Genomic DNA, 25,548 nt, shown 5'->3' on the forward strand with positions numbered 1-25,548 from the left:
TACACATTCCTTTAATATTCTAAATTAAACTCTACTTACTGTCACGCCCATTCCAGCTGAAGCCAATGTCTTCTGCAATAAAAGTAAAATAATAAACCAACCTCATCCTTACATTGACATGACAGGCTGGATCGTAGCAGAACGCTGCCATCCAGCTTGCCATGCCGCAGACCCTGAGAAGCTCCCCAGTGAAGCTCCTCAGTGTCTTGCTGTGATGGCATCCAGATGAGCCGAGTTCATGTCCAATGAACTCAGCTCACCTCATGCACGTCACTGACAGCATGGGAGAATTCTCCTGCTCTCAGCAATTGAGCAGGAGAATTCTCCCACGCTGGGATGGCATTCTGATGACAGGCTGGATCGCAGCTGAGCGCTGCCATCCAGCTTGTCATCCTTCAGAGACACTGCAGACTGCAAGCATGCCTGCGCTCTGCAGTGTATATGAAGGATGGCATGCTGGATGGCAGTGCTCAGCTGCCATCCAGCCTGTCATCTCAATGCCATCCCAGCATGGGAGAATTCTCCTGCGCTCACCGCATGCGCAGGAGAATTCTCCCATCCTGTCAGTGACGTGCATGAGGTGAGCTGAGTTCATTGGACATGAACTCGGCTCATCTGGATGCCATCACAGCGAGACAGAGGAGCTTCACTGAGGAGCTTCTCAGTGTTTGCGGCATGGCAAGCTGGATGGCAGTGTTCTGCTGCGGTCCAGCCTGTCATCTCGATGTAGCAGAGCTGAAGCTGTCCTGGGAACCATGGAAAGGTAAGGATGAGGTTGGTTTATTATTTTATTTTTATTGCAGGAGATCGTTGGCTTCAGTTGGAATGGGCGTGACGGTAAGTAGAGTTTAATTTAGAACATTAAAGAATTGTGTGTTTATTTCAATTAAAGGACTTTATTCTGAGTGTTTGTGTTTTTTTTTAACTTTCACTATGGGGTTAGTAATGGGGGTGTCTTATAGACGCCTCTCCATTACTAACCTGGGCTTGATGTCAGCTGGCATTATAAACTGACATCAACCCCAACCTTATTACCCCACTGCCACCGCTACAGGGCAGTGGGAAGAGCGAGGCTAAGTGCCAGAATTGGCACATCCTATGGATGCGCCATTTCTGGGGCGGGTGACGGCTGGTGTTTCTAGCCTGGGAGGGGGCCAGTATTCATGGCACCCTTCCTGGGCTATTAATATCAGCCCCCAGCTGTCTGCCTAGCCTTTGCTAGCTATTAAAATAGGGGGGACCCCATGTCATTTTTTTAAAAATAAATCCTTTATTTTAACACTAAATGACAAGTACAGTAACCAACACTATCACTGTGCTTATTATATATGTGACTGACATGTTTCTATCTATCTAATCTATGTGTGATTCTCTATTCTTTCTGTTCTAAATTGTCGGGTACAGATGATGAATTGCCGGCCGGCTTTTTTAAAGAGACAGGTGCATGAAAACACTATTATTTTTTTTTAATAAATCCTTTAACAGTAAATGACAAGTACAGTAACCAACACTGTCACTGTACTTATTATATATGTGACTGACATGTTTCTATCTATCTAATCTATGTGTGATGCTATATTCTTTCTGTTCTAAATTGTCGGGTACCGGTGTATGCCGCTGCTGAATTGCCGGCTTTTCATGTTTCACTGTGATCACTGTTCACATCGATTTGGGAAATCACTGTAATGCCACAACCACCATGGCTGTGGCATTACAGTGAGTTGCAGACAATCCCTGCATGATTGGTGCTCTAAATAGCGCCAGACATGCAGGACGGGGACCCAAGCTCCCGCCCGAGCATCGCGCAAGTACTCGGCGAGCTCCGAGCATCTCGAGCACTGAGATGCTTGGGCGAGTACCGAGCAGTGGCGAGCATGCTCGCTCATCACTAGTTTTGACCCTTCAATTGCTATGTGATTTTTTATTGGGGTCACCCTCGGCATCCCGCACAGTAACTGTAATTCCTCTTAATACTGAACATTCCTTCTTTTAAACTAATGTAAGAGATTTGGAGATTCTTTGATCTATTATTATTTTTTTTGATCTCTTAGATTCTTGTGAAACTATCACCAAATAAAGAGATCAAATCATATTCACCCATGGCTCAATGGTTTAAAATAGCAGCAGGGTCCTGCCAAAGAATGAATGGGTCAACACCATATGTTCAAGCACTCCCCTAGCTTGTAAAATGTATTTATTCATTTAACTATTTTTATATATATATATATATATATATATATATATATATATATATATATAAATTTCTGCATTTATATTTTTAAATGTGTGAGTAATGTTTTTAAGTGATATACTCCATTATGCTTTATGATTGTTTTGTGTGTGCTTTACGGTGTATACATGCGTGTCAGTCTGATTACCCGCCCACTGGGCGTGGCATGTTTTTGAAGGGAGGAGTCTCCATGTGCATTCTTTCGCTATAAATGACAGACCCTGTATGTGTATGTGTATAGACTGTCCTGAGGAAGTGGTGTGATCACCACGAAAGGCAAAGAAATAAATTCTATTTCATCATTACATCGACTTGGATTCCTCTGGTACATTATTCTGACAGGCGAGCAGCGCAGTCTGATGCCCCATTCTCTTCACCCAACAAAGGATCATGGACACTGTATGAAATTCCAACAGTGAATTCCCCCACACTTTGTCCCCACAGTATGCACCATATGCGAGGTATGATGACCCCATGGTGCCCCCAGCAAAGTATCATGCTGCCATAGTGCCCCAACATAGTATTAGGTCTTCATTGTGCCCCTCACACATTATCATGCTACCACAGTGCCCCCAACAAAGCGTGTTGTCCCCATGGCAACCCACAAAATGAAATGCCCACCCACAGCCAAACACCACAGTATAATGTCCCCACCAACTCCAATACAGTATAATGCCTCCGAAGTGCTCCTACACAGTATGATGGCCCTCACAGCCCCCAACACAGTGTGATTCCTCCACAGCTACCCCGCCGCACAGAATGATCTCCCACACAAATTTTTATGCCCCCATGGCCCTCCACATGGCATGCATGACCCCACAACCCCCTTCACACAATGTATGATGACCCCCAGAACTCAAACCACACGACATTCACAGTCCACCACACACAATAAAATGTTCCCACATCTTCACATATTATGATGCCCCTACAGTCCCCCTACATTGTACAATATAAACCAAGCCTTCTCCAACACACAGTATGTTTGTTCCCACAATCCTTTCAAATATATGATTGCTCCCATAACTCCCCCTACACAGTATGATGACTCCACAGTTTCCTCTTACAGTACTTACTGAGAAACCCAATTAAATACAACTAGCTATTGAGCTCGTTCTACATCCGGGTGGCGAGCATTTTTATTGGTATATGTTATCCCATGCTGGTATGTGCTGCGCCCATCCTGGTATTTGTGGTCCCCAATCCTGTTCCTCCATCCTGTTATGTGCTGCCCTCATCCCTATCCTGGTATGCATGGCATGCCTCATCCCTATCCTGGTAGGCATGGCACCCCTCACCACTAATCCTGGTATGCATGGCACTCCTCACCCCCAATCCTCGTATGCATGGTACCCCTCATCCCCAATCCTGGTATGCATGATACCCCTCATCCCCAATCCTGGTATGCATGGCACCCCTCATCCCCAATCCTGGTATGCATGGCACCCCTCATCCCTAATCCTGGTATTAATGGCACCCCTCACCCCTAATCCTGGTATGCATGGCACCCCTCACCCCCAATCCTGTATGCATGGCACCCCTCATCCCAATCTTGGAATGCATGGCACCCCTCATCCCCAATCCTGGTATGCATGGCACCCCTCATCTCCAATCCTGGCATACATGGTGCCTCTCATCCTCGTATGCATGGCTCCCTCATACCCAAGCCTGGTATGCATGGTACCCCATCCCTATCCTGGTATGTATGGTACCCCTCATCCTGGTATGAATGGTACCCCTCATCCATATCCTGGTATGTATGGTACCCCTCATCCTGGTATGAATGGTACCCCTCATCCTTATCCTGGTATGCATGGCACCCCATCCCTCATCCTCATATACATGGTACCCCTCATCCCTATCCTGGTATACATGGCCCCTCATCTGAATCCTGGTATGCATGCCCCCCCAGATCCCTATCCTGGTATGCATGGTACCCCTCATCCCTGTCCTGGTATGCATGGTACCCCTCATCCCTATACTGGTATGTATGGCACCCCTCATCCCAAATCCTGGTATGCATTGCACTCCTCATCCCCCCAATCCTGGTATGTATGTTACCCAATCCCTCACCCTGGTATGCATAGCTTCCTCATCCCCAATCCTGGTATGCATGGTACCCCTCATCCCCAATCCTAGTATGCATGGCACTCCTCATCTCTATTCTAGTATGTATGGTACCCTTCATCCTGGTATGCATGACACCCCATCCCTCATCCTGGTATGCATGATACCCCGCCTCCCTATTCTGGTATGTATGGTACCCCTCATCCTGGTATACATGGCACCCCTCATACCAATTCTATTATGTATGGCCTCCTTATCTCTCAATCCTGGTATGCATGGTACCCCGCATTCCTATCCTGGTATGCATGGTACCCCTCATCCCTATTCTGGTATGCATGGTACCCCTCATTCTTGTATGCATGGCACCCCATCTCTCATCCTGGTATGCATGGTACCCCACATCCATATCCTGGTATGCATGGCACCCCATCCCTCATCCTGCTATACATGGTACCCCTCATCCCTATCCTGGTATACATGGCCCCTCATCTGAATCCTGGTATGCAATGCCCCCCCAGATCCCTATCCTGGTGTGCATGGTACCCCTCATCCCTGTCCTGGTATGCATGGTACCCCTCATCCCTATACTGGTATGCATGGCACCCCTCATCCCAAATTCTGGTATGCATGGCACTCCTTATCCCCAATCCTGGTATGCATGGCACCCCTCATCCCCAATACTGGTATACATGGCACCCTTCATCCCAAATCCTGGTATACATGGCACCCCTCATCCTAAATCCTTGTATACATGGCACCCCTCATCCCCAATCCTGGTATGCATGGCTCCCTCATCCCAAATTTGATATACATGGCACCCCTCATCCCAATCCTGGTATGTATGGCACCCCTCATCCCCCAATCCTGGTATGTATGGTTCCCAATCCCTCATCCTGGTATGCATAGCTTCCTCATCCCTAATCCTGGTATGCATGGCACTCCTCATCCCTATCCTGGCATGTATGGTACCCCTCATCCTGGTATGCATGGTACCCCATCCCTCATCCTGGTATGCATGGTACCCCACATCCCTATTCCGGTATGTATGGTACCCCTCATCCTGGTATACATGGCACCCCTCATCCCAATTCTATTATGTATTTCCTCCTCATCCCTCAGTCCTGGTATGCATGGTACCCTGCATTCCTATCCTGGTATGTATGGTACCCCTCATCCTGGTATGCATGGCACCCCATCCCTCATCCTGGTATGCATGGTACCCCACATCTCTATCCTGGTATGCATGGCACCCCATCCCTCACTCATCCTGATATACATGGTACCCCTCATCTCTATCCTGGTATACATAGCCCCTCATCTGAATCCTGGTATGCATGCCCCCCCCCCAGATCCCTATCCTGGTATTCATGGCACCCCTCATCCCTGTCCTGGTATGTATGGTATTCCTCATCCCTATCCTGGTATGCATGGCACTCCTCATCCCAAATCCTGGTATGCATGGCACCCCTCATCCCAAATCCTAGTATGCATGGCACTCCTCGTCTCCAATCCTGGTATGCATGGCACCCCTCATCCCCAATCCTGGTATGCATGGCACCCCTCATCCCAAATCCTGGTATGCATGGCACTCCTCATCCCCAATCCTGGTATGCATTGAACCCCTCATCCCCAATCCTGGTATGCATGGCACCCCTCATCCAAAATCCTGGTATACATGGCACCCCTCATCCCGAATCCTGGTATACATGGCACCCCTCATCCCCAATCTTGGTATGCATGGCCCCCTCGTCCCAAATTTGATATGCATGACACTCCTCATCCCCAATGCTGGTATGCATGGCACTCCTCACCCCCAATCCTATTATGCATGGCACCCCTCATCTGCAATCCTGGTATGCATGGCACCCCTCATCTGCAATCCTGGTATGCATGGTCCGCTCACCCCCCAATCCTGGTATGCATGGTACCCCTCATCTCTATTCTGGTATGCATGGTACCCCTCATCCTGGTATGCATGGAACCCCATCCATCATCCTGGTATGCATGGTACCCCGCATTCCTATCCTGGTATGCATGGTACTCCTCATCCCCAATGCTGGTATGCACGGCACCCCTCACCCCCCAATCCTGGTATGCAGTGCACCCCTCATACCCCAATCCTGGTATGCATGGTACCCCTCATCCCCTAATCCTGGTATGCATGGTACCCCTCATCCCCTAATCCTGGTATGCATGGTACCCCTCATCCCCCAATCCTGGTATGTGTGGCCCCCTCATTCCCCAATCCTGGTATGTGTGGCCCCCTCATCCCCCAATCCTGGTATGTGTGGCCCACTCATCCCCCAATCCTGGTATGTGTGGCCCCCTCATCCTCCAATCCTGGTATGTGTGGCCCCCTCATCCCCCAATCCTGGTATGTGTGGCTCCCTCACCCCCCAATCCTGGTATATATGGCACCCCTCATCCCTTTCACACTGCACACATACAAAAAAACTCCACTTATACTCACCTTTCTTCCCTGTGCTCCAGCACTGCGATTCCTCTTCTGCCAGAGGCCGGGGGAGTAGTGTGGCGCCTGAGTACGCGTGTGCCCATACCGTGCTGTCCGGTGTCATTTTGCTGAAGACACACTGCAAATGTGTCTTCAGTAAAATGGCGCCAGATAGCGCTATGTGCACTCGCCGACTCCGACGCCTCACTCCTGCCCCGGATTCCGGTGAGAAGAGAGACGCAGCGGCAATGCTCCTCCCGGTTAGGTAAGTATTTAAGCATGGCACCGGAGATCGCGGTATGCGTTCAGTGTCTACGCATACCGCCATCCCCGGTGCCATACACACTCCTCTTACCTGTAACGACTCCATGAGTTCTTCTGTCTGGAGCCAGACTGCGCGTCGCGCATGCGCAGTCTATAGAGGCTTCCGACAGAGGGATGCTTGCAGTGTTATTAAATACAATTATAGACAAAAAGAGGAATGTGACACCACAAGTGATAGAAAAAAGAGGTGGACGTCAAAGTAGTAAAAATGAAACCATAGTGGAAACCTTGCCAGGTAGATAATATATGAAACCAAAAAGGGTGTATATACTACAAAACAGTTATGTGTTATATAGCAATAGATAGAAATGTAGGTCAGTAAATTAGGAAGTAAGGCAAGTAAACATAGTTGTCAAAATAAACCTCCCAAAAAGACACCTATGTCTATAATAATATCTGTGCTGTATGGCCAACAGCCACAATAAATGGCCACATGGCTCCCAAGGTAACAAAACAAGGTAGAGGGTGAAGTCCCCCCACACCCGACGCGCTTTTCACAGGAAATGCTTCATCCTGGAAGTTTTATTATTAATTGACCATTGAAACCTTTATTGATGCAGGAATGCCAGAAGAAATTGGAGCACAAGCTTGCACTGGACTCTTATCTTTTGAAACCAATACAACGTCTTACAAAATACCAGCTGCTATTGAAGGTAATGGTCAGTGATGTCTTCAGGAACAAAAATAAAAAAAATATTTTTTCATGATCAATAAACAGTACCATGACATTTAACTGGCCATATAATTGAAGTGTGAAAAGTACTTACTTTTTGTGAATGCATTTTAAAAAGAAATATGCAGAGACAGTGACTTCCTACCTATGACTTACTATATAAGATAAGATAAGATAAGATATACTTTATTTATCCTGGAGGATATTGCGGTATCACAGCAGCAGAACACAGATCTCGAACATGACACATATGATAACATAACATTTGGAATGCTTTAGACATTGCTTTTCAGACATTTGTTAAACACCCCCATAGCTGTTGGAACAAACGATCTCCTGTATTTTTCCTTTTTACACCTTAGTTGTATTAGGCGATTGCTGAATGTGCTCTTCTGTTTCGCAAACAGTTCATAAAGCGGGTGTATGTTGTTGCCCATTATAGCTCTGCACTTCTTCTTAATCCTATCCTCTACCACCTCTTCAAAAGTCCCAAGCTGTAGGCCCACCGTCGCGCTAGCCTTCTTTATAAGTTTGTTGAGCTTGTTGGCGTCAGCAACACGCACACTGTTACCCCAGCAAATTATTGCCGCAAAGGTGGCACTAGCCACAATGGATTGGTAGAACACCTCAAGCATTTTTCCACACACATTAAAAGACCTTAACTTCCTTAGGAAGTACAATCTACTCATCCCCTTCTTGTAGACCTTCTCCATGTGGCACTTCCAGTCTAGCTTGCTATCCAGGTAAACCCCCAAATATTTGAAACTGTCCACCATCTCCACATCCTGACCATCAATGGTAACAGGTAGGCATACCTTCTTGCACCTTCCATAGCTCATCACCAACTCCCTGGTTTTCTTAACATTTAGTTCTAGATGGTTAGCCTGGCACCATACTACAAAGTCCGCAACCACCCTTCTATATTCCTCTTCATCCTGGTCCTTCCCAATACCGCCAACTATCACAGAGTCATCCGAGTACTTCTGGAGGTGACAACGGTCTGATTTATACTGAAAGTCAGCTGTGTACAATGTAAAGAGGAATGGCGACAGCACTGTTCCCTGCGGGGCTCCGACACTGCTCAGTACACTATCTGATGTAGCCGTCCCCCACCTAACAAACTGTGGCCTATCCGACAGGTAGTCAATTATCCAATTCACAAGTCCCTCATCCACCGCCATTTTAATCAACTTTCCACGCAGTAAGAGTGGCTGTAATGTGTTGAACGCACTAGAGAAATCAAAGAACAAAGCACGCACTGTGGTTCCATCATTGTCCAAAAAGGAATGTACTGTTTGTAGCAGAGATGCTACAGCATTGTCCACCCCCAGTCCCTGCCGGTACGCAAACTGAAGAGCATCAGTATGCGCCATCACCCTCGGACACAAGTGAGCAAGTACTATTCTCTCCAAGGACTTCATCGCATGCGATGTTAAGGCCACCGGTCTATAGTCCCCCGGGGAAGCCGGGAAGGTAGTCTTGGGAACCGGCACCAGGCAGGAAGTCTTCCATAGCACTGGTACTCTCTTTGATTGTAAGCTCTGGTTAAAGAGATGCTGGAAGACAGTACACAACTCATTTGCACACACTCTGAGGACACGTGGACTGAGACCGTCAGGCCCTGCTGCTTTGCCAATGGCCAGCTTACTAAACTGGTCCCTCACGTCATTTTTGGAGACCGAGAAATGATCTATTTCACCCCCTGTTAATTTAGCTAGTTGTTCCCCGGCCTCCTCCCTCTTTCCTGCTGCTACCGCACCTTTATTGCTGAATCTATTGAAGAACTCATTCATTTCATTAGCCATTCTAAGTCCACCACCCTCCTGCTCCGACCTTGCCTTAAACCCAGTCACTAGCTTCATTCCAGCCCACACCTCTCTGGAGCTTTTTTGTGCAAATCGATTTTCTAATTTAACTCTGAATGCCTCACGGGCAATCTTAATTTTCCCCTTTAGGTCTCGCTGTATAATTTTCAATGCCTCCTTGTCCTTCCTTTTAAAAGCCAGTTTTTTCATGTTTAGTAAATGTTTCAACTCTTTTGTAATCCATGGCTTATTGTTTGCATAACACCGAATCTCTTGAACAGGTACTACAATGTCCATACAGAAGTTGATGTAATCAGTAACTGCCAGTAATCTCATTAACATCACAATTCTCTTTCATGGTACACAACACCTCCCAGTCTGTACAATCAAAGCAGTCTTGTAACGCCTCCTCTGCTGCTGGACACCACTTCCTTATCTTTTTAATTGTCACTGGTTGTTTGCGGACATCTGGTTGGTAAGCAGGAGACAATAGTATGAGGTTGTGGTCAGATTTCCCCAGGGGGTTAATGCTATAATATAATAGTAATAGTAATAGGGTAATAGTATATGTACTGTAATATACTGTGTTTTACAATGTATAAGATCTATTTGCTATGTGAATGTGAAGAACTTATGTGTAATGTGGATTCGGCACATATGTCAGGAACACGTCCTGACCTGCATAATTCGACCTGCTCTGAGGGTAGATGTGGACCCCTTTACCTGTTGGGCCCCTGTGTGGCTGAACAGGTTACACCAATAGTATGTCCGCCCCTTTCCATTAGGTATGTGGAGTCATACGAGGAAGTAGATTTATAGGGTTGTGTCATGTTATAATATTGCTAGAAATAGTGACATTCATGATCAATATACTGTGCAAACATCTTATTTTTATTAACTTGTTAACCTCCAGAATTCTACAAACATGGTAAATCAAAGCTAAAAGCACCTAGTAGGAAAAATTAAAAATAAAGTGTCTTGATAACTGAAGATAATTTCTGATATTATGCACAAAAAACATCTTTTCTGACAATATTGTATATTGCAGGAATTACTGAAGTATAGCATTAATTCAGAAGGTTTCCAAGAATTACAAGAAGCTCTCGTTTCTATGCTGGACTTATTAAAATCAGTTAACGACTCCATGCATCAGATTGCTATAACAGGGTATAATGTAAGTATGGATGCGTAGTAATTGAAGCTGAGGATTAGAACTGCTATTTGAAATATACAATACAGACCAAAAGTTTGGACACACCTTCTCATTTAAAGATTTTTCTGTATTTTCATGACTATGAAAATTGTGCATTCACACTGAAGGCATCAAAACTATGAATTAACACATGTGGAATTATATACTTAACAAAAAAGTGTGAAACAACTGAAAATATGTCTTATATTCTAGGTTCTTCAAAGTAGCCACCTTTTGCTTTGATGACTGCTTTGCACACTCTTGGCATTTTCTTGATGAGCTTCAAGAGGTAGTCACCGGAAATGGTCTTCCAACAATCTTGAAGGAGTTCCTAGAGATGCTTAGCACTTGTTGGCCCTTTTGCCTTCACTCTGCGGTCCAGCTCATCCCAAACCATCTCGATTGGGTTCAGGTCTGGTGACTGTGGAGGCCAGGTCATCTGGCGTAGCACCCCATCACTCTCCTTCTTGGTCAAATAGCCCTTACACAGCCTGGAGGTGTGTTTGGGGTCATTGTCCTGTTGAAAAATAAATGATGGTCCAACTAAACGCAAACCGGATGGAATAGCATGCCGCTGCAAGATGCTGTAGTAGTCATGCTGGTGCAGTATGCCTTCAATTTTGAATAAATCCCCAACAGTGTCACCAGCAAAGCACCCCCACACCATCACACTTCCTCCTCCATGCTTCACGGTGGGAGCCAGGCATGTAGAGTCCATCCGTTCACCTTTTCTGCGTCGCACAAAGACACGGTGGTTGGAACCAAAGATCTCATATTTGGACTCATCAGACCAAACCACAGATTTTCACTGGTCTAATGTCCATTCCTTGTGTTCTTTAGCCCAAACAAGTCTCTTCTGCTTGTTGCCTGTCCTTAGCAGTGGTTTCCTAGCAGCTATTTTACCATGAAGGCCTGCTGCACAAAGTCTCCTCTTAACAGTTGTTGTAGACATGTGTCTGCTGTTAGAACTCTGTGTGGCATTGACCTGGTCTCTAATCTGAGCTGCTGTTATCCTGCGATTTCTGCGGCTGGTGACTTGGATAAACTTATCCTCAGAAGCAGAGGTGACTCTTGGTCTTCCTTTCCTGGTGGCGGTCCTCATGTGAGCCAGTTTCTTTGTAGCACTTGATTGTTTTTGCAACTGCACTTGGGGACACTTTCAAAGTTTTTGCAATTTTTCGCACTGACTGACCTTCATTTCTTAAAGTAATGATGGCCACTTGTTTTTCTTTACTTAGCTGCTTTTTTCTTGCCATAATACAAATTCTAACAGTCTATTCACTAGGACTATCAGCTGTGTATCCACCAGAGTTCTGCACAACACAACTGATGGTCTCAACCCCATTTATAAGGCAAGAAATCCCACTTATTAAACCTGACAGGGCACACCTGTGAAGTGAAAACCATTTCCAGTGACTACCTCTTGAAGCTCATCAAGAGAATGCCAAGAGTGTGCAAAGCAGTCATCAAAGCAAAAGGTGGCTACTTTGAAGAACCTAGAATATAAGACATATTTTCAGTTGTTTCACACTTTTTTGTTACGTATATAATTCCACATGTGTTAATTCATAGTTTTGATGCCTTCAGTGTGAATATACAATTTTCTTAGTCATGAAAATACAGAAAAATCTTTAAATGAGAAGGTGTGTCCAAACTTTTGGTCTGTACTGTATATATATTGGGCATGTGGTGGCTCAGTGGTTAGGAATGCTACCAGGCAGGGCTGGGGTCGATGTTCAAATTCAACCGAGTGGTTTCCTCTTGGTTCTCTGGTTTTGCCCACCTCTCGAAAAAAATATTAATAGATTGGCTTCCTATAAATGCTGACCCAGTGTGTCCATGTCCATATCAGGAGGAATTTACATTGTGAGTCCACTGGGGAAATAGCTGATGCTATATGTAAGCAACTGGCTCAGTGGTTAGCATGAGTGGGGAAGTGTGTTGTAATGTCACCATGGATCACATCTGCACAGAGTTTGTATGTTCTCCTATTACAAAAGTTTGATTATAAAATAAATCCATATTTATGTACGATTCTTGAGAAAAAGTATTTTAGAACCAGCCCTTATCCCTTATCTGTTAATGGCCACAAACACCATATCTGTATTGTTTAAAGTGTACCACATTTTCCCCCAAAACCTTAAAAAAAACTGTGTTCTTGTTGTCCTCATCTTCTGTTGTTCACTTTTTAAAATAGTTTTTAAAGGTTGTTCATCTTCCATCTGAATTCTGCCAGCACTATACTTTCTGGGACTTTATTTCCTCATTTTTCACCTGTCCTGAAATGAAAGTCTGCCTCTGTGGGACGCCTGATTTCAGTATGACAATAAGGAGGACAGGAGCAGAGAGACAAAGATCTGTTCCCACTCTCTGTTATCTATCTTGGCATCTATATTCCTATTGAAGGAACAAAGGGGGAAAAGAGTCGAGCACATATAAAATGGACTTAAAAAAAGATGCTAATAGAATAATGAATTGTGTGCAAGCAAAAAAAAGGTGCAAAACACATAAAACTAGACAAAAAATAGGCGCAAAGGCAATGATGAATCACTTTGGTGTGATTTTCCAAGGTTAATATAACTTAATTTTTAGTTCATGTCATTTGCAGATTGCCTATATATCACATTGCCTACAAAGTGCACATATGAAATAATAAAATACAGCAATTGTGAAGCTATTTTTCAGGTTTTATTCTTATTAAAATCATGGTTTTTGCCACTTAGGGAGATATAAATGATCTGGGCCGGATATTAATGCAAGGTTCTTTTAGCGTGTGGATCACTCATAAAAAGGGACCTACAAAGATGAAGGAACTTGCCCGCTTTAAACCAATGCAGAGACATCTCTTCCTCTATGAAAGAGCGATAGTTTTCTGCAAAAGGAGAGAAGAGCATGGAGATGGACATGATAAAACCCCATCATACAGTTTCAAGCACTTCCTGAAGGTCAGTGTACATCTGCCATACTATGCATCATACTGTATGCTCAGGACTGGGATGATACAGACCATAGATGTCGTCTTCTTCTCGTGTCCTTTTAGATGAATGCTGTTGGAATCACTGAAAATGTAAAAGGTGATAATCGCAAGTTTGAAATCTGGTACAGCGGCCGAGAAGAGGTTTATGTTGTACAGGTTTGTGTTTTTTTTTATTAAAGGGGTAATTACTTGGATAGCCACTTATTAAATATTTTATTCCCCAATGTAGAATACAGTTTTTATACTCACCTCCCGTGCCAGCAATTTTCCACTACTGGCGCCACTGGGTCTCCCAGTGCTTTCATGACATAATTATGTCAAGAAAGCACTGCAGCCAATCAGTGGCTGCTAATGGGGGCCGCAGTTATCACACTTTGTTCAGACATTTTAGGTTTATCTAAGGAAGTGTGAACGAAGAGGCCCATTAGCAACTACTGATTGCCTTCAGTATTCACATGGCATAATTATGTGATGTGAGCCCTGGCAGATCCGGAGCAGACATCGCTGGAACGGCACCGGTGCGGAAGGTGAGTATAAGGTTTTTTTATTTTACATTGGGAAATACAGTATTTAAGAAGGGGTTGTCCACTTTAAGGGGTCTGTTGTGTACTTGCCACCGCTAATGGTGAAGTGCCCTAAGCTCTGGGCATTAATGGCTCAACAATCCATCATCTCTACTCTTAAAGAAAACCTGTCACCAGTTCAAAAGTGGAAGTTTTTGCTCTAATTTTATGTTTACTGCTCTCCTGAGCCGCCATACGGCCTTTTTCTATAGTGCGTGCAATATGCAATTTTTTGATGTATTATATTTGCAGTATGCAAATATTCTTTATCAAGGGGGCATTGCTCATAAGGTAATTATTAAAGTGGCCTGAAAACACGCCCCTCAAAGAATCCAGGGAGCCACGCTCCCTTGGTAAAGACCATAAATAGTAGCATATTGATGGCACTAAATAAAAAGGTCCATATCTTCGGAACTGTATGATGGATTTTTAAAAAGAAAAAATTTGAGTACTCAGGGGAGCAGAGAGAATAAAATAGAAGCAAAATCTGGCCACTTTGGCCAGGTGACAGGTCTTTTTTAAAGGGAATCCGTCAGCAGGTTTTGCTATATAATTTGAAAGCACAATACTGTAGGTCAAGAAAGCCTGATTCCAGTGATGTGTCACTTACTGGGCTGCTTGGTGTAATTTTTTCTGATGAAGACTTTGCTGAGCTGAGAATTTTGGACTGTGTATAACCCCTCCCAGACCCCTGATTGGCAACTTACTGTGTACACTGTAAATTGTTGGCAAGCTGCCAATCAGAGGTGGGGGCGGTGTTATGCAGATTAGCTTGACTAGTGTACACGAGAGATGTAGTCCTCTAGTATTAATCTCCTGCTGATAAAATACTGATTGTATTGAAACTACAGCACAGAGTCTAATAAGTGCCACATCCCTGTAATCAGGATCTTGTGCCCTATATTATGATGCTCTCAGATTAAATATGCTGACAAATTTCCTTTAAACTGTAGCAGGCTCCTGGTTGGGGGCACTGGTAGCCAGCTCTTAAATTATAATTGTTGAGAACTAAGCCCATTAGGAAACATCTATTGAGCACCGACAGTGGTGGCACCAACTGGATTAAAACGTCACATTCTCAATCCTAGTGATACTAACACCCTACAGAAAGGTATGGATAATAACATTTGCCGGTCTCCTATCTATCAGTTTTGTTGACAGTTTTCCTTTCGATGGATAAACCCTCCTTGTCCTCTCAGACTTTTTACCAAACCATCCGCAAAACAGCATTTGAATAAGAAACGTTAATTTAGACATTGAAGACCCCCCCCTAGGCAAAACTGATCTCCAATAATTCCTTTTAAGATGAGAAATGGGGCTTGATGAGAAGATCCACATGGTCAATTTAATAAGGCCAGCACCTTGGTGATCTGCATTGGCATACTGCTGGCTTCACATACCATGATACATTATTTTTAGGATTTCCAGAAAAGACCATTAGGGAGAAAGAATAAATTCCACTATGAAAACTTCAGAAGAAATTTACTTCTGCCCACTGTGCCCAGTAATGATTCCTGTGGCTATTTCGCAGCTGTAGTGATGTTGTATATTTTCTCGTTAGGTCTGAATGAGTTAAATATATAAGTGGTTCTGAGGATAAAACAAATGGTTAGGCCAACAATCCCAATATGTAGCATTTGTATAGTCCAGTTCCTGTTAGTGAATTATATCAAGTAATTGGGACAGATTAGAATCCTGATTGCCGCCAGTGTGGACAACCTAGTAGGTTTCTTCTGACGGCCTACAAATAGATGAACACTTACCATGGTGGGATATAGATAGTACAAGTAATAACAGCTTACTGCAGAGTACTAACTTGGCGGATATAATGAGTAACCAGTCATAGTGAGGTGTCAGAAGTTTGGATCAGAAGAGGCCAAAGCGTCCAACCGAGCGCTGCTGTCATCTCAGACTGTCTTGAAGACCATCTACTGAGCCCATCTTGTGTCTAGGAGAAGAGCTCTGCTTGGATCCTTTGTTTTAGAATTTCATGTAAACATTTTTTTGGAATGACTGTTACCCTTTAAGGCAGTTGTCAATGGAAAACAAGTTATCACCTTTCCACTGAATAGGTAATAACTTGTTGATTGGTTGGTGACTGAACGGCAAAACAGAGAACTTTTTTGTAAGTTACAATTGAACGGCAGTGCACCGGTGGGACCTTTGCTCCATTTACTCCCTATGCTAAGCACAATGATCATCTTTTTTCCTGCAGCCCTAAAGAGAATGAATGGAGCAGTGGTCGAGCGTCCAATCTTCCGTGACATTTTGTAACTTGTATAAAAGTTTCCTGCTTGAGATAAAAATTCCCTGATCAGCCAATCAGTGCAGGTTTGGGCGGTGGGACAACCACCATCACTGCAGATAGGTGATCACTTGTTTTCACTGGACAACAATTTCACCAACCATCTAGCTAATGGGTTTATTGCTGAGATGGACCATGTAGCCTTATTAACAGCACCTTAGGTATAAAGGAGTTTGAGATGGGACCACATGGGCCCCTTTGACTAATCAGCGAAAACATTTCAGGAAAAGTTGAGTAGTGTTCTACGAGTACTGCAGAACCCATTCACGTCTCCTAATTAGGGCATCCAAAAAGTCTTAGGGCTCATTCACACATCCAATTTTTCCACGTACAAGAAAAACGAACCGATTATTCTGATCAGACTTTGATCAGAGTTTCAACTCACCATCTCTTGTGGAAGCCTGTTCCACTCATTGAGGGTGATCAATGAGTGAAGCAGGCTTCCACGAGAGGTGATGAGTTCTCCTTCAATAGAAGTCTTCAAACCGAGGCTGGACAGACATCTGTCTGAGATGGTTTAGTGAATCCTGCATTGAGCAGGGGGTTGGACCAGATGACCCTGGAGGTCCTTTCCAACTTTAACATTCTAGGATTCTATGAACAGAGTTTGGTCTGAGTGTCATGCATTTTTCTTGTATGTGGAGAAATAAGAAAAAAAGTTTCTCCACTTTCTCCATTCTGACAGTCTGAAAATTTGACCTCACTACGATGTCATCCGAGTATGGTCTGTTTTTTTTCACTGACCCATTGACTTGCATTGCCGATTTTTATTCGACCTTGGAATCATATGAATGGCCCCATAGACAATCACAGATACAAGTGCTATCCGTGAAAAACACAGACAGCACTCCCATGTGAAAATCATACGTCTGAACGAGCGCTTACAAAGATTATTTTTGAGTGAAAAAAAAGCAATAATAAGCCTGATAATGTCTTCTATTCAGGAGGACTTGTTAGATTGTAACCTGTTTAGTGCATAAAGACTTTAGATGGTTTTAGAAAAGTCCAGAAACAAATGATTTGTGCCAAGTGCACCACAGCTAAATTGCGTAATACGGGTCTTAATAAGGAGGACGTATAAGAAAAGCAAATCTCTGCGTTCTAGGCCCAGACCTCAGATCAGAAGGCGGCATGGCTGAGTGAAATCCGGAAGATTTTGACCCGACAGCGAGAACTTATGAAAGGTATTGATACTTTAACCTTGTAGGTATAGTCCTATGCACACGTAGTATACAGGTAAGCTATTTATTAGATGTACTGTTCGTTTTTGGTTACAGTAGAGAAACTGAAGCAAAATTCCTTTTCAGACCAGGTTGTTCTATCACCACAAATGAATGAGGGGTAAGTGGTCATTTACTCATCATTGGGTCCTTACTTTGTAAAAAATGCCAAATATCAGAAGAAGAAATAATAACAATATTAATAACAATCACATCAGAACAGTAAATATTTTACGCAGTTTTTGCTATAATATGCCACTAACATTTTAGTGCTGATTTTCTGAGATCTGAAATTATTTTATTTTTCTGCTGATGGAGCTGTGTGAGGGTTTGCTTTTTGCCTGTTTGAGTTAAAGTTGTCAATTATATCATATTGGAATATATACAATATATTGATTATTTTTTATGCCATTTTTGGGGGGATTTGCAGTGATTGAAAAATTTGCAAATCTACCATTTTGATTTTTTATATTGTTGTTCAATTAATTTTTTAAACACTTTTAAATTTTGATAGACTGGACTTTTATGGACGCGATGACACCAAAAATGTTTTTGATAAAATAAAAAATTATTTTAAAAGTGGGAAAAGAGGGGTGATTTAAACTTTTATATCCTTTTAATTTTTTTTCAATTTTTTAAAACATTTTTTTTATATTATTTTTTAGTCTCCCTGAGGCACATTAACCTGCAATTGTTTGATCACTTATATTATATAATGCAATACCACAATATTGCAGTTTATATTATAAATTGTGGTCTTTGTTAAAGCTCAGCTTATGGCTGACCTTCAGACCAAGGTGACGGCAACAGGGGCCTTCTGCAGGCCGCTGGCTGCCATGTTAACGCATTGGTTCCCCACAATCGCATCACAGGGGACTAGTGTGTGCACATATCAACAATCGCGCTATTTGAGTGATTGACAGTAGCATATCACGTCAATACTTATATGGATCTGTGGTAGTTTTAATGCTTTTCTTCTTTCATCTTAAAGAAAATTACAGAGGGCTTCCGTGAGTTCAGAAGAGAACGACTCTGAAAACTCCAGTCCTATGCTAGAAAGTTTAAACATCTCCCCTCATCATAAACCACACAGAGGTATGCAAAACCTAAAGAAATGATATCTATAGAAATGTAAAAGTGATAAATGGATATGGCCGATCAGACCACATTGTAGATGGTAAATTTATGTTGCATTTTTCATCAAAATTCAATGATACAATTGTCTTTGCCACACCGTATGTAAGAAGGCAACATTAGAACAAATAAACCTTGTATTGGAAGATTTCGGTTTAAAGAGGTTTAAAGGGCTTATCCAAGACTCTACTAATTTTTACAGTTGACCGAAGAACTAACAGGCTGGTCTGTTCTACCCAGCGCAGATTTCTGCTCGTACAGAGTGGTCACTGACTGCTTCTGCCGGCTTCTGCTGACGTCACATCGATAGAGCAGCTGCTTCTCTTCCGCTCTGCTCTGTTGACAGGGCATGACTACTGATCAACAGACGGCTCCCCACTGCCTAACTGCAGGAAGCTGGCTGTCAATCAGCATGACGTTGACAGTCACGCCCTGTCGACAGAGCAAGCCGGGAGAGGCTGAGTTGCCGACAGGAGCGGTCAGTGACCGCTCTGAGCTGGCACCAGGTGGAGCAGTTAGCAACTACCTGCCTATTAGTTTTTTGGCTCATAGTAAAAAAATAATTTAGTTTTGGATAACCCCTTTAAGTGATAGCTAAGGCTACATTCCTTCCATGAATATTTGGTGAGTTTTTGATGTTGCAGATTTTCTGCACCTATTAGGTAAATTAGCTTACTTACTTTTTATTCATTACATTGTTTTTAAATGCATTTTTATCGCATTTTTGACCCTGTGGTTTTTGTCTCTTTTTAGTGACTCACCCCCTGGGCCGTGGGGCACTCGGGACCGGGCTTCAGGACAATGCTGGGAGTAGTGGTGGCGACCCGGTCCCGTGGCTCAGGGTGGTCAGACCAGTGGTAGTCTGCTATGTGCTGTAGGTAATGTCCTACTACACCACCCGTGGATTGTGGCTATTATGAACCGCCGCTGCAAGGCAGACCGCTGAGGCTGATGGTGTTTGCAGCTGAGGTAGTGTTACTCCCCACGGGAAGAGTGCAGCCCCAGGGCAGTGTAGAGGATGGTGGGGGTGATGGTGCAGAGAGTTCCAGTGCCGTTAGTGCTGGAGGATCAAGGAGTACACAGACAACGTACTGCAGTCCAATGTCTTTTACTCACAGTTCATATGCTCCGGGTCACTTTGGCGCAAGCAGTGACCACCCAAGCCGTGCGGTGTCCACCAGATGAGGGACTCGGTCAACCCCCAGGCACTTCAGGAGTATGGTTCAGAGCTCCTTCCTATCCTTCCTTCTGCTCGTGCCCCGCCAGTGACCAAGCTTTTGTCCAGCTCCCGCAGGTCTATGCGGGCAAACATGGGCCCCGTTTCCCGCTACCCTATATGGTATGCCTTCCTAGCAAGGTTTAGCAAGGGGTCGCACCAAGTGATGGTCGCGACCTCCGGTTCTTGGCTGAAGATTATTAGCTTCCACCAAATTGGGATCCGGTACCCTCTTCTTGCCTGACCCGTCACCCGATTCACGTTGGTCCTTAGGGTCCCTTCCACCTTCTTGTTCCTGAGCCCTTCTGTTTCTTGGCCACTTCTTTCCCTTTCCTGTTCCTTCTCTTCTCCTCTGTTCCTTCTCCTCTCAGGCCCCGGCCTTTTCTCTAGGCCTGCCTCTGAGCAGAGCTCCTACAGAGCCTCTGCTCCCTGTCTTCTCTTCTGCGTTCTCCACCGAACAGACTGAACCCGAACCTCGATCTAAGATGGTGCCCACCTTTTATACTTCCCTCTAGAACATGAGCCCAGGTGACCAGCAACCAATGAGCTCCTACCTACGCTCAGGAACCGTCCCCTCCTGCTCCTACATCACCGGGTTTTCCTCCCCCCTCCCCACTCCAGCCAGGGACATGGTCTGTCGTGCCTGCATTAATATTTAAATGGGAGCACCGTTGAGCTGTCCCCCGGAAATGGTGTGTGTGTGCTGCATGCAGCTACCTGAGCCCTGGTCCATACTCCATCCTTACCCGGGAGTGGAATATCACACCTCTGGGTGAGGTGCAATACCTCTGTAGCGACCGAGCCCTCGGGGCGCTACATTAGTATGTCTTATTTTAAATAAATCTGCTTTGTGTTCGATACTTCCCGGTATTTGCCTTTGACAAAACTTTATTGATACAGTCATGCGCAGATTACATGCATTTTTTTACCTGCGGATTTTCTGGATCTAATTCTATGGGGAAAATCTGTACATAAAACTCAGAGTAACCATAAGAAAAATTGACATGTTGCGGATTTGAAACCCATACCGCAGGTCAGTTTACGTTGAGTGAAAAAAAGCACAGTGCGCATGAGATCTCTTTATATTCCTTATACAATGCTGCAGTTTTTGCTGTGTGAAAATACGCAATGTCTAAAACTCACCAAAAACTCATTGTGGGAGCTTAGCCTAAAACCAATATTTTTCCATTGACTTACACACAACTTGACCATGAGGATGTAGCTTTTCATGACAGCCATTGGAAATAACATATTTATGGCTCCATCACTTTGTATAGTTTACAGTTTTTTTGCCTTCCATTAGCTCAAACCTATAGAATAGATTGTGTCTGTAGTTTTATGTCATAGACTTGTATGGACTCGTTACTACAGGCTGGCATGGCATGTCACAGTCCTTAGAAATCTGTGAAGGTCTCGAAGGATGGTCAAGTCATCACTGTACATGTCCTTGTTCGGACACAGAAGAGGAGGATACGGTGCAGTTGGTTGGTATTCTCTCTTGTTATTCCTATATATGCAGCCAGTGGTTTACACTTATGTGAAATGAAACCCATTTTGGGATTTGCCACCAAGTAACAGTTTTGAGCACCAATGCAGACTAGAGAGTAGCCGGTGGATGGTCATTTGGGCCCCATATTTGCCTGAACCCCTAGTACTAAAACAACTGGTACTGCACTGGATCGGATTAATACGTTTTATCATCTCTGACAACATCCTATCAATTTTAAATGGCGGTCTCTGATGTGTGCTATAGCTGAATTATGTGCTATATCTTAGTCTCCTGGAAAATACAAGGCACTGGCCGACTGCAAGAAGAGAGGCTCTGACGACGTACTGGTGAAAAATGGAGACGTTATCCAACTATTACAGGAAGACGCTGAAGGACAGTGGTACGACTCCTACTCTCCATACACAGTATAATTCTTGAATTTAAGCATAGACATGATAGGTCATCATATGTAAAATACTAATCATACACATGAAAAGTCATCAGTCATATGTAAAATATTGATTTCTTTAATATGTTTTTATACTGTGACAACTTTGGGGTCAACTTTTAGGATAGAAAGGACTTTTACTCACGTATAGTCGATTAGGTTTAAAACTGCCCAGAAACCATCTTTATTGTGTTTATACACCCCGAAATAAGGACATCACAGTACAAAAATCAATCCTTTGCCATTTGGTCACCAACCAAACCCTTTCTGTGCAATTCATTACCGGGTTGAAAACTTATTTTTTCTAGACAACGTATCTAAAAATCATTGACAACAAAGATTTTTTGAGGACACATGGGAAAACCACATTTCTACCCCCCTCATAATTCTGATATAAGGACATTAGCTGCAATCGCTGTGAACGCTACGATGATGATAATCGTAGTCATAATAATCTCTCCAAATTTCTCCAACCTTAAAAAAAATCATGGACACATCAGAATTTTTTTTATAGACGGGGAACAAACTGCCCTATTTTTACACACTCTCTGGGAATTTCTGTATGGTTGGCAAACCTGCAGCCCTAACACAGACATCCAAGCCTACAGCACCAAAGAAGACATCACAACTAGTGATATGCGCAAGTGCTCATTACTCGAGTATATCGACGGTGCTCGGGTATGCACAGAGTATCACGGGTGCTCGAGTGAGATGTTGCCGCATTTTGTGACTGTTAGACTGCCGTAAAACAAGGGGGATTGCCTGTGTATGTCAGGCAATCCCTGCATGTTTTATGACTGTCTAACAGCCGCAAAACATGCAGCTGTGGGGACGCAAACATCTCACTCGAGCACCGGTGATACTCGGTACATATCTGAGCACCGTCGGTAAACTCGATTAATGAGCACTTGCGCTCATCACTAATTACAACACATTGTCCATACCATTCCTCATGGTTTGTAAGGGTGGCTCCAACATGCCTTGGTACCAACTGTCCTACTTCCGCAGACTGGGAGTCATGTCATTCCCAAGACATTGCCCAAAATTAAATCTAACCTTTTTAAGGGTGAGTTTACACCTGTTTTTGTATCTAAATTTTATCAACATTTTGGAAAATTGTGGGGAAAAAAATCATCATTTAAAGTGCTTGTGTGTTCTTCTTTATTATTGTCTCCCTTTATTACATGTCCTGCAGATTGCTGGGGTTCGGTCTAAGTTCTGAGACCCCTGAATATTTCTCAAAAAAGTTCTCTAAATTGCACTGGTTAGCAGGCAGAAGGGCTATGTGCTATGAGCTCCTGCTACGTCTTCACGCTCATACAGGAGCTCAGCGCTGCGGCCTGCCATGCCACGAGCTTCACAGCAGTTTTTTTTTTAGCAATCAGCAGAATTTCCCCAGGACTTGGACTCGACATGATCTGCAGGACATTTGACCAAAGCAAATTATATAAAAAAAATTACTTACCAAAATTTTTGGATCTTGTGAAACCATTTACTAATTGTAATAGTTTGTGATTGTAAAATGTACCAAAGTGCAATTTGAAATGTTGCATTGTGCTTCTTTCATCCTAAGGCTGGTGAAGAATCTGAACAGAAAAAAAGAAGGATGGATTCATGGAAATAACTTACAATTCATCATTGGTGAATGTAGGATGCGGGCATCCAAAATAACAGGTAACACTCGGAGGCATGCAAGTAATCTGTATGTATGTGCATTCTATGCCTTTACCTGTTATTTCAGATTTATAGGAATATTTGGACCTCATAATTATCAATATTCGACTTTCATTCTTGTGTGTCTGTAACACAGTGAATAGATGTGATTGCTACTTACGAGGGGCGATCCAAAAGTAATGATAATCAATACTAAACACAATGAATATAGTAAAAAAAATTTTTTATTTTTCTACGTAGTCTCTTAACAAGTCTATATAATTTAGTCCATCTCTTTTCTAAACTTAGAATTCCCTTAGAAAAAAATTCTTGATCTTGACCCTCAAAAAATCCCCAACAGCGGTTATCACGTCGCTATTGTCATCAAATTTCTTGCCCCGGAGGTGGTCCTTGAGCCGAGGAAAGAGAAAGAAGTCACTGGGGGCTAGATCTGGCGAATAGGGGGGGTGTTCCAGCAGTTCAAAGCCCGCTTCTTGAATGGTAGCCATGGCAACTGCAGCTTTGTGAGCCGGCGCGTTATCTTGGTGAAACAGCACTCCAGCCCGCAGTTTGCCGCGCCTTTTCTCCTTGATAGCCTCCCGCAGTCTTCTTATTTGTTCTGCTTAGTAGGAGCCCTTAATAGTGGCTCCCTTCTCCAAATAGTCCACCATAATAATTCCTTCAGCGTCCCAAAAAACGGACGCCATAACCTTCCCTGCTGAGCTTGACACTTTGAATTTCTTCGGCGTCGGTTCGTTGGCTCGTTTCCATGTCATCGATTGTTGTTTCATTTCGGGATCAAAGTGGTGTATATTGCCTAGTGGGCACTTGGTTACTCTTGGGCACACAAAGAAGCACTTCTAAGGTCGTGTTCACACAAGCATATTTCACGTTAAATATACTGAATGTGAGACTCCCGATCCGATCCGATATAGCCTAAGATGTGTCTATTAGGCCATGTCCCCACTATCAGTATTTGGTCAGTATTCAGTCAGGAGTGGGAGCCAAAACCAGGAGTGGGTGATAAATGCAGAACTGGTGACTTGTTTCTATTATGCTTTTTCTCTCTGATTGTTCCTCACCTGGTTTTGGCTCCCACTCCTGAGAACAAATACTGACCGGATACTGACCAAATACTGATAGTGGGGCCGTGGCCTGAGGCTGTAAGTTCAGGTTGAGAGATTCTGCTGATGATATGTAAAGGATTTAATGAAAACGTGACCACTTTATGCCCAGCTAAGGGTTCATTTTATTGCAGCTATCTTATGCCCAGCTAAGGGTCATTTTATTGCAGCTATCTTATGCCCAGCTAAGGGTCATTTTATTGCAGCTATCCTCGTAGTCAGCCTGGTTGTAGTGTGTTTTCACAAAGAGGACTTTTATCAGATTATACTGCTTGGTTCAAAGACAAGGAGTGGGTCATTGTAGGGTTAATATCTTCTCATGCACCCTGACTCCTGAGGGCTCCTTCCCCAGCTCCTGTAGGTTTGTATGCAGTGCTGTCTACCACCTACTGGTGAAAGGTAAGCATTACATGGAAAACTTACTTTTCACAAGCAAATGACTGACGGCTTTACATACAGACAACAGTCAGACAGGAGAGGAAGGGGAAGAGCGGTATAGTGATTGGCTGCAGTGGTTACGTGACACTTACCACCCCCTCATCCCAGAAGAAAGATTGTTTTTTTTTCTAGATTGTTATTTTTAGCGGAGAATCGCTGTAAGCTTCTTTTTTACCCCCCCCCGAACAAAAAATGACCATTTAACACCATTAAAGGAGCTTCTGCTGCTATTTTTTTG

The 25,548-nt window shown here is 43.7% G+C and overlaps 1 protein-coding gene across 6 annotated transcripts in view; it reads left to right on the forward strand.

Moving 5' to 3' along the window:
* The window catches only part of MCF2 (MCF.2 cell line derived transforming sequence), a 487,909-nt gene that overhangs the window by 186,300 nt on the left and 276,061 nt on the right, over positions 1–25,548 (forward strand). For 5 of the 6 annotated variants that reach the window (XM_073641247.1, XM_073641251.1, XM_073641250.1 and 2 more), the window contains 10 exons: positions 7,634–7,726; positions 10,600–10,725; positions 13,467–13,688; positions 13,784–13,876; positions 17,694–17,772; positions 17,866–17,929; positions 18,800–18,903; positions 21,530–21,642; positions 21,935–22,047; positions 23,669–23,769. In XM_073641247.1, coding sequence (XP_073497348.1) covers positions 7,634–7,726; positions 10,600–10,725; positions 13,467–13,688; positions 13,784–13,876; positions 17,694–17,772; positions 17,866–17,929; positions 18,800–18,903; positions 21,530–21,642; positions 21,935–22,047; positions 23,669–23,769 — 1,108 coding nt within the window. The remainder of the gene's footprint in view (positions 1–7,633; positions 7,727–10,599; positions 10,726–13,466; positions 13,689–13,783; positions 13,877–17,693; positions 17,773–17,865; positions 17,930–18,799; positions 18,904–21,529; positions 21,643–21,934; positions 22,048–23,668; positions 23,770–25,548) is intronic. The other variant, XM_073641248.1, reaches the window with a different exon arrangement.

Source organism: Phyllobates terribilis, unplaced genomic scaffold (genome assembly GCF_046119375.1).
Source record: "Phyllobates terribilis strain yellow unplaced genomic scaffold, ASM4611937v1 Scaffold_7__3_contigs__length_470593459, whole genome shotgun sequence".
NCBI classification, from domain to species: Eukaryota; Metazoa; Chordata; class Amphibia; order Anura; family Dendrobatidae; genus Phyllobates; species Phyllobates terribilis.